Source organism: Rhinoderma darwinii, chromosome 10 (assembly GCF_050947455.1).
Source record: "Rhinoderma darwinii isolate aRhiDar2 chromosome 10, aRhiDar2.hap1, whole genome shotgun sequence".
NCBI lineage: Eukaryota > Metazoa > Chordata > Amphibia > Anura > Rhinodermatidae > Rhinoderma > Rhinoderma darwinii.
This window is the reverse complement of record NC_134696.1, coordinates 103,403,950-103,413,091: the sequence shown is the minus strand read 5'-3', so window position 1 is coordinate 103,413,091 and position 9,142 is coordinate 103,403,950. Positions and strand designations below refer to the sequence as shown.

Sequence of the window (9,142 nt, the reverse complement as noted above, 5' to 3'; positions counted from 1 at the left end):
CACACGTCTGCACAGGATGTGTGCGGTATTGCAGTTCAGCTCTTTTAAAGTGAATACAGCTGACCTGCACTACCATAGATAACCCCTTGACAGGAGTGGCACTGGTTTTCCTAATCCTGGACCCTAGGCTAGTGAAAGGGTTAATGCCCACTTCCCTGGTGGTCTAGGGCAGTTAAGAGGTTCATGTCTGTCCTGGTGTCCAGTGGGTTACCGTCCATTAAAGGGGTTTTCCCAGAATATACCAGTATCACCCATATACAGAGGATCGGTCACAATTGTCTGATCACTGGGGTCCCCACTGGTTGAGAATGGGGGTCCCGAAAACCCCTTTGTTGGAGCAGTGAGGACGTTGAATGGAGCACGTGTGCTGACACTCTAATCTACGGGAAGGAGGGAAACGGCCGAGTGCAGCATTGAATGGAGCGAGGGTCACGCGTTCAGGCTTCTTACAGCGGTGGGTGCAGTGAGGATCTAGGGGTTTGGGACCCCCATTCTTCTGATCAGTGGGGGACTCGGCGATGAGACGATTATTCTGTGGTGATGTATGAGGATCCTGTGGATGACCCCCTTTAACAGGAAGCAGAGGACTGATCCGATAGAGGACGGACACGGCTCCGGGGCCCCACCCTGATCTTCAGCTTTTAGTTGCATCCTCGGGGGTGGCGCCCGCTGTGGAATTTCCTCTTTGCCGGCAGGTTTTTAGCTCCATTAGGACGTCCGTGGTTTATCTGCGTTGTCTAAGGTCCTGTTCACACTGAGTTGTTTGGCGTGGCACCGTGTCCGAATCAGCACTGAATTCACCCCCCCCCCCCCCCATTGATTTCAACAGGAAGAGGCGGTTTTTAAGTTTCCAGGGAAAAAAGCGGCGTGTCCTTTCTTGCCGCGGTTTAGCCTTTGACCTCCCATTGAAATCAATGGCAGAAAAAACCGGCAGGGCTCATTTTTCACCTGTGGTCTTTGCATTATCAATGGCCGTGGGTGGAAAGCGCAGTAAAAAAACAAACTGCGAACTCCTCCTGCCTCAGTCATGACCGCTGTGATTTGCACTACAGCTCTGCTCCAGTCTCTCCTCCATTCTTTACACTGTAGCTCTGCTTGTTGCTATGTATAGGTACAAGCTCCACAGGGAGCAGATTAAATTATCCTGGTCAAAGTGAGGACAGGATAAGAAATTCACTTTATTACGAAGATTATGCATTATGAATTAATGTCTTGTGGTTGATGTTGGACATGAAGAAGTTGTGTGACTTCCCCCCCATTTCTTTCTAGAGGTCTAACTAAAAAGATGATTAGTGGATCCCATTGTGATTTTCTGCTGGAATCTCGTTTGTTCCACTTTAGCCTCTAGTCACAGCCAAAGCTGCATGTAGAATTCTAGCAGCTGCCACCAGGGATCCCACCACATTGTGCTATGCCTGACCGTTTAGCTGTGTCACATTGTTGATGTAATTTCTATGTGAGTGCTGTACAGTGTCATGTATAAGTGTTACATCCCAGAATGCATCATACCGTGCTCCAGCAAGCAGTGATCTTACAGAACCAGCAGCGCTCTGACATGTACTTTTTCAGGATTCATCAGAAGTATCCAGCTGTTGCAAGACTACAACTCCCAGCGTGTCCTGCCCGTTTCCACCAGCAGAAGTATCACTAATTGGAGATCTCTACGTTATTGCTCAAACAAATCCCCCCCCAAAGGAGTATTCCCAGATCTGTCATTTATCAGGGGACCCCCACACCCCTGGTGCCCCGCACAGCGAGGAGAATTATGCGCCTTGCAATGTGCGGGGTTCACAATCAGCCGAGCGCTGCGGCCGGTCAGTCCCAGACGTCACATGCTCGACCGCCGCTTCATTGCGAGGGGTGTAGTGAGGTGGAATAAGAAGTTTGGGACCCCCAGTGAGGAGGTGATAAATGACCCATCTGGAAATACCCCTATAATGAACTTTAGAATAAGTTAAAGTCCAGAGCTCCCATTGGTTCTAAGATGTAAGACATTTTCAGAAACAGGCCTGAAGCCTGAGGCTGCACTACTGAGACTGTCCGATGCGATCATAAGATTAGGATCATCCTGTGAGGCGGCGTTCACACTGTGTTTTTTTGCTTTAGTTGATGAATTCCCATTGGAGTTTATCTACCAAAACTAGAAACCGTGTGACCCTCCCCGCTCCCCATTCCTGGAGTCGGCGATCACTTTAACCAGAGGAGGCGGAGTCAGGGTTCTACTATTTATTAAACTGATGACGTAAGAAAACAGGAAGCTGCATCGGTAATGATTACGGTCAATATGGAGAACAAACAGCTATGAAAACAGAGGCCCAGAGAAAGTTCTGCACAGAAAAGAAATCTCGGGTGGATCTGTGAATGGTGAAGACCAGCGGACACGTTAAAAAAGAGGGGATGGGGCATATAGGGCCGTAAAGAGGATCTGTACGTTAAAAAAGCTGCCACAGACGGCACTCAGGACGGGGCGTCACTAATATTCCCCCGTTACAGAGCGTTCAGGACGGGGTGGACATTAGGGCGTCCGGCTTGCCGTCTATGGGGCACTTTTACAATGTGGTGGGTCAGTCTGGTGACCCTTGACCTGTAGACTGGTCCCCGGAAACCTCATTACTGGTGGGTGGATACGGGTCGTATTCTGCCACACATACAAACCCCCCCCACACCAGGTCTGACCCTTCTGGAGGGCGATGATTAGTTTGGTGTCGGGACGTCGCTGGTTTGGTGGCTCCGTAACCCGTCGGTGATGTTCTTCGGCCTCAGAAGCGGCCGTGCCTATGTCGTGGGGAGCGCGAGCGGCGGCGGGCAACATCTCTGTTGTTGTTATTGTTGTGCCGCTGCCTGTCGGGGAAGCGCTTGGGAGAATGGTGCTTGAGCCCGAGCCCGAGCCCGACACCGACCCTGTAAAAGGTGAAGACGGACGTTAAAGCCACGAGATCAGACCAAATTTACACCAGAGCAACATGATTTTTTATTTTTTTTCCCCCAAAGCCTGAGGCTGCACTACTGAGACATTCTGATAACACGTCCCCTTCTGGTCAGTCAGTGTTGTTCTGGAGACCATCCCCATCAATGTCCCCACATGGTCTCTGACAACGATGCATTTGACGGTAATCCGGGGACACAGGTCATCAGATCCTCAGTAGTGCAGCCTCAGGCTTTGGGCCTGTAACTTTAAGTGATGAAATGTCAGCATAGAAGTGTTTTATTGCACCCTTTCAGGACAGATCTTCCCATGACCCGGAGGAGGAGGTCAGGTGACCATTCACCACCAATGGGCTGTAAACTGGCAGCTTAGGGTTTCTCCAGGGCCACACTGAGCTCTCTCCTGCCAGTATATAGGCTGTTCACCTGCTCATGGATATGTATAGGTGATGGAGACATGGGCAAGATCATCCCGTCCCGCAAGGAGAGGTGTCCATCAAACGGCGGAATAAACCGCAGCTAGATGTGAATGGAGCCTGATGAGTTAACAGCCGCCATGCGGAGGATATTACGGGTACTCACTGTCGGTTGCGGCCGCGGCCGTACAGCTGCCGCCGCAGAGCGCTGGAGATCGGCTTCAGATGCATGAAGTTACAGAATCCGCCGCGGTTACATTCACTGTCGGGAGAAGAAATGAGAAGTTATTTGGCGCTCAGAGCAGCTGGAGCGACGCAGAGGGATATCGGACACGGCGGTCTCACCCCATCTCGTACTGGCGGCAGCAGGACTCCCGGAAGTCTGTGACTGGCGACAGCTCGGCGTGGATCGCCTGCCCGTTGAACCAGCGGTTGTTGAGTTCCACCAGGGCTCGTTCAGCATCTTCCTCTCTGCGAAACTGTCCGATAGAAAAAAGACAAAAGTTAAAAAAATAAAAATAAATAAATGAACGAGCGGCGGGAGGAATTCTGGGTAATGGCGTCGCTGTCCTGGTGTCGTCCCCGCCAGCAGCTTAATATTAGCCGAGCCTAAGACGGTTTAAGATAAATAGGATTGGACACGGAGATCTGGGGCAGACGGACAGCGGAGCCTGAACACAACACAGGTACGTGCAGCCCCCCCTTATCTATACACTGGAGCCCCCCGATATAGGGGAACACGGCCAGCCCTATAGAATATATAATGCCCAGAAGAGGGAGGAACCCTCAGCCTCCCACCCTGTGGCGCGCCCTGGTTACACCCGGTGAGTCACGGATGTGGACGCTGAGCCCCGATGTTTATCTGCGTTTCCGCTGAATTATTCAGCACCGGTCGGACCGCAGAGAACAGACGGAAACACAACTGGTCAGACCGGAGTGTTGGGTGTCCAGGACCCCCGCACGTTTTACTTAAATCAGTACAACGGTTACAAGATTCTGGCAGCACGGACAACGCGCGAGTCTGCGCCCGCACATCATACACAGGGACCCCAAGGATTGATTTAAATTTTATTTTGCATAAGTCTGCACCCCCCCCCGCCCCCTCCATACAGGATATACTGACACATTTAGACCACCACTGCTCCCCTCAGACCCTCACCGATACCACCACTGCTGATGCCCCAGGCCCTCACCAACTCTCCCGCTCCACCTCTAGAGCCCGGCCTTCACTGACCTAAATGGCCCTTTTCTTAGAAACTTGTTACAGACGTCTAGCACAGAAGGGGTTCGGGTGCCCTCAGACTTTAAAGCGTCTCTGTCACCCCATTATAAGTGTCCTATCTCCTACATAAGGAGATGGGCGCTATAATGTAGGTGACAGTAATGCTTTTTATTTAATAAAACGATCTATTTTCACACTTTATTAGCCATTTTCGCTTTATGCTAATGAGTTGCTTAATGCCCAACTGGGCGTATTTTTACTTTAGACCAAGGTGGGCGTTGTACAGGGGAGTGTATGACACTGACCAATCAGTGACAATCAGCGTCATGCACGCCTCTCCATTCATTTATTCAGCGCATAGGGATCCTGCTAGATCCTTATGTGCTGTCTTATACTAACACATTAACAATACTGACGTGTTTAGACAGTGAATAGACATTCCCCGGGATGTCTATTCACAATCTCTGCACTTCGTTACTCTGTCTGTGGTACTTACAGCAGAGGAAGCGTGATCTCGCGAGATTACGCGGTAAATGACAGGTTACAACGAGATTACGCTTCCTCTGCTGTAATTACCACAGACAGAGTAACGAAGTGCAGAGATTGTGAATAGACATCCCGTGGAATGTCTATTCACTGTCTAACACTTCAGTCTCGTTAATGTGTCAGTATTAGGCTGGGTTCACACACCCTATTTACAAACGTAATTCGGGCGTTTTAAACTCAAATTACGTCCCAAAATACGGCACCAAAGCGTCGGCACACATCTGCCCATTCATTTGAATGGGCTTTACGATGTTCTGTGCTGACGGTCATTTTTTTAAAGTAAAAAAGACGCCCGCGTCATAGAAGTGCCGGTCACTTCTTGAGACGTAATTGGAGCAGTCTTCCATTGACTCCATAGAAAACCAGCTCCAATTACGTTCGTAATGGACGCCGCGAAAGACGCCTGCACTTGCCATTACGTCCGAAAAGCCGGAGCAGTTTTCTCCTGAAAACAGCTCCGTAATTTCAGCCGTAACGGACGTGCACGTGTGAACATAGCCTAAGACAGCACACAAGGATCTAACAGGATCCCTACATTAGCCAGACCAGCGAGGGCCCCATGTAATTCACATGAACACAACTCCTCCCCCCCCCCTCCCCCGGCGGCCACTGATTATATTTTTTACACCCGAGTGAATCGTATTTTCTCCTAGATGATGAGAGTTATTTCTCTTATATTCAGACTCCATGACACGGACAGAATACGAGCGCGGCGTTCACTCCCCCCCGCTGGGCAAGTCTGCGGTCAAGATCACAATGCCCAGCGTGGCCGCCCAAGCCGAGGGCTCAGACACGTACAAAGGAGGCGGCCAGGAGCCCAACGGGAGGAGTTCTGGGCCTCGGCAACTCCTGGCCTTCCTTCCTCGGCCCCCCACAGACACCAGTCGGTACCGGAGCTTCCCCCAGAAGGTGAGAATCCCAAAAATATCCAGAATTATCTCAAACTTTTAATATCAAACCTAAACAAACGTAATTTTTGTCTTTCCGCAGCCAGAGTGTGCGGTGGCACCAACATATTCAGCAGAGCCGGAGCCAGCGCTCCATCCAATGCCAACCCCGCCACTACCACTTCCAGACATAATGCCACGCAGTGCATACAAACGTCACATGAGCACCACCGACATCGGATACTCCTACCCAGGACGACCACGCCAAAGCGTCTGCATCTCGTCTGACCTCCCCAAGTACCGGTGCTCTTCTCTGGGTGGAGCCGGCGGCGGGCGCTGGTACCCACGTCACGCTGTGAGCGTGCCCGATATCACTCGGGAACCTCGATACATGAACTCGCCGCCTCGCGGGTTGTTTTCTTCCGTGACGACGGGACACGAACGCCCCTCGAAACAACGGTGCAAGTTAATGGAAGCAGAACTCCACCAAGGCAAGACGTCAACCCGCCGAGAGCGCCAGCGGTACGTGGCGAAAGATGGCAAGTGCCAGGTCAACCTGGGCCGCATCGAAGAAAAGGGCCGTTTCCTGTCGGACATTTTCACCACCTTCGTCGACCTGAAGTATCGCTGGTTCCTGCTCGTGTTCACCACGTGCTACATCACCACGTGGCTGCTCTTCGCCACAGTCTACTACCTGGACGCGTATTGGCGCCTTGATTTGCTCCACCTCGATAACGACGACTGGGGACCGTGCTTCCAGAACGTGGACAGCTTCACGGCCGCGCTGCTCTTCTCCGTGGAGACCCAACGCACCATCGGCTACGGCTCGCGCATGGTCACCGCCAACTGCCAAGAAGGAGTTTACCTCATAATGGCGCAGTCCATCGTGGGCTCCATGATCGACGCCCTCATGGTGGGCTGTATGTTTGTGAAGATCTCTCGACCCAAGAAAAGGGCGCAGACGCTGATCTTCAGCCAGAACTGCGTGGTCTGCCCGCGGGACGAAAGACTTTGCCTCATGTTCCGGATCGGGGACCTCCGGGACAGTCACATGGTGGACGCCAAAATAAGGGCCAAGCTCATCCAGTCTCGGCAGACGTACGAAGGCGAATTCCTGCCCCTGGAGCAGTCGGAGATCGATCTGGGCTACGAGACCGGAGAGGATCGGCTGTTCCTGGTGGAGCCGCAAGTCATCTGCCACGTGATCGGCGAGGACAGTCCGTTCTGGGAGATGGGGCCGCAGCAGCTGCTTCGGGAACAGTTTGAGATCATCGTCATCCTAGAAGGGATCGTGGAAGCCACAGGCAAGTAGACGCCCACCCCCGTCCGTATGGATTGATCCCCTCCCCCCCGTCCGTATGGATTGATTCCCCCCCCCCCCCATGGCTCTGAGTGAAGCCCAATTTATTCAGTGGCAGCGCAATTGTTGAGACCCCCTGCGATCAACTTTTGCAAGTCATTTAGTTGCCCACACTAGAACAGCTGTCTTTGGCCAGAATAAAAACCACCATACTTTACACTGCAGGAACAAAGTTTGTTATTTATGACAAAGTGAGTTTATCTATAAAACAGTAGGAAGGAAGTAGTCACCCGATTGCTGCTGTGGCAGTTGCTAAGCAACAATGGAAATATATTCTGGATAATTACAATAAGAAACGGTTTTCTTTAATTATGGACTTTCCCTTTAAGCTTCCTCTGGCAGTGACCCGGGTTCCTCATATTATTGTGGCTATTAATGCGTCTTCTCCCCCCATCACAGGGATGACCTGCCAGGCGAAAAGCTCGTATTTGGAAAACGAAATCATCTGGGGTCACCGCTTCGAACCCTGCATGACCCTGGAGGAAGGAGCGTTCCGGGTGGACTATAAACGCTTCCACAAGACCTTCGAGGTTCAGCTGCCGCGGTGCAGCGCAAAGGAGATGGAGGAGATGAGGGAGCCGGAGGGCTCGGAGATCAGCGGCTACTGGGAGAACGGCGGCTTCTTAACCGGTCGCAGACACACCATGACGGACGACAGTGAAGACGACGAGGAGGAGACTCGGTGGGAAGGGTTCACTGACCGCAGCGGAAGACACATCGGAAACATCGATGAGGAGCGCAGCTCGGACTTCAATGGCAGCGACTACAACCCGTGAGACGCCGCAAGCCGCGGAGCGCCGGCAAAGGACCTCCCCCTCCCCCGCTTTATGACGGATCGATACATTGATTTTACTTAGACATACGAAGATCGGATTATTGCGCCGGCCACATTATAACGCATTACTATTTATAGACCGAAGCGCGCCGACGGCTTCACTAATATTTATTCGCAGATTCCAAGTAGCTGAAGCGGCCGCCGTCTTATCGTCAACCCCGACGCGAGCGCAGACGGCGATATACCGGGTCACGTGATTCTTATTGGGGTCAATCATCCCATAAAGAAGAAGGAATACGTCATTTTCATAATTCTAGGTGCATACCCCTCCCCCCAAATACTGGGACCCCCCCCCCACCCATCTTTATAAAGGACTCCTGATGCTACTATGTGTATGGTGCCCCTTAGGTCAGCCATAGGACGTACAGCCGGCTCCTCAACACTAGCACGGAGACCTGGAGGTATCCAAGACCGGAGGGTCCTCGGGTAAATGGTTGGCGTCTCTGATGAGGTGGTAGCCGAAGGTCTAGATCAGAAAAACATGGCTGCTTTTTTTCCCCCAAAGAGCGCACCACCCCTGTCCACAGGTTGTGTGTGGAATTGCATCTTAGCTCCATTCACTAGAAAAGACCCGCAATACCAGACACAACCTATGGACACGTGTGGCGCTGTTTCTGGAAGAAAGCAATCATATGTTTTTGTTTTTTAATCCTGGACAACTGCTTTAATGTGAGGGATTCCTGACTAATGGTCGTCTGTCCCTGACATGTGGCCCCGTTATGAATGGGGCGGAGCAGCAATACCACAAACAACCTGCGGACAAGTGTGGCGCTGTTTTAGAAGAAAGCAGCAGTGTTTATCTAATCCCGGACAACCCCTTTAGGAATCGGTCTGCGCAGGAGAATATAAAGACAACGATTAGGAAATTGCTAGAATAATAATTCCCCAACGGCGTGAACTGGCCGCAGATAACGGTGACGCGCGGAGGATTTCCCTTACGTCCCTCCCATC

At 51.7% G+C, this 9,142-nt stretch overlaps 3 protein-coding genes across 3 annotated transcripts; 2 read left to right on the top strand and 1 right to left on the bottom strand.

Moving 5' to 3' along the window:
• Nucleotides 1–2,211: 2,211 nt before the first annotated feature.
• On the bottom strand, nt 2,212–3,855 carry U2AF1L4 (U2 small nuclear RNA auxiliary factor 1 like 4). Its single transcript, XM_075839077.1, has 3 exons — nt 3,687–3,855; nt 3,508–3,603; nt 2,212–2,901 (listed from the first exon to the last, which is right to left on the bottom strand). The coding sequence occupies exons 1-3, from the start codon at nt 3,689–3,691 to the stop codon at nt 2,760–2,762; spliced, it is 243 nt and encodes an 80-aa protein (XP_075695192.1). The 5' UTR covers nt 3,692–3,855; the 3' UTR covers nt 2,212–2,759.
• A 2,248-nt stretch (nt 3,856–6,103) lies between these two features.
• LOC142662306 (G protein-activated inward rectifier potassium channel 4-like) lies at nt 6,104–7,308 on the top strand. The gene has a single exon (XM_075840463.1). The coding sequence runs from the start codon at nt 6,157–6,159 to the stop codon at nt 7,306–7,308; it is 1,152 nt and encodes a 383-aa protein (XP_075696578.1). The 5' UTR covers nt 6,104–6,156.
• Nucleotides 7,309–7,667: 359 nt separating this feature from the next.
• Nucleotides 7,668–8,587, top strand: LOC142662709 (G protein-activated inward rectifier potassium channel 2-like). The gene has a single exon (XM_075840924.1). The coding sequence runs from the start codon at nt 7,668–7,670 to the stop codon at nt 8,130–8,132; it is 465 nt and encodes a 154-aa protein (XP_075697039.1). The 3' UTR covers nt 8,133–8,587.
• Nucleotides 8,588–9,142: the final 555 nt, after the last annotated feature.

What these genes read in the sequence shown, in the direction of transcription:
- U2AF1L4 (XM_075839077.1), bottom strand. An exon ending in GGCCGCGGCCGCAACCGACA is followed by an intron (nt 2,902 to 3,507) that starts GTGAGTACCCGT and finishes CACCTTTTACAG; the next exon opens with GGTCGGTGTCGGGCTCGGGC.
- LOC142662306 (XM_075840463.1), top strand. Translation starts at nt 6,157, where the DNA reads ATGCCAACCCCGCCACTACCACTTCCAGACATAATGCCACGCAGTGCA.
- LOC142662709 (XM_075840924.1), top strand. Translation starts at nt 7,668, where the DNA reads ATGGACTTTCCCTTTAAGCTTCCTCTGGCAGTGACCCGGGTTCCTCAT.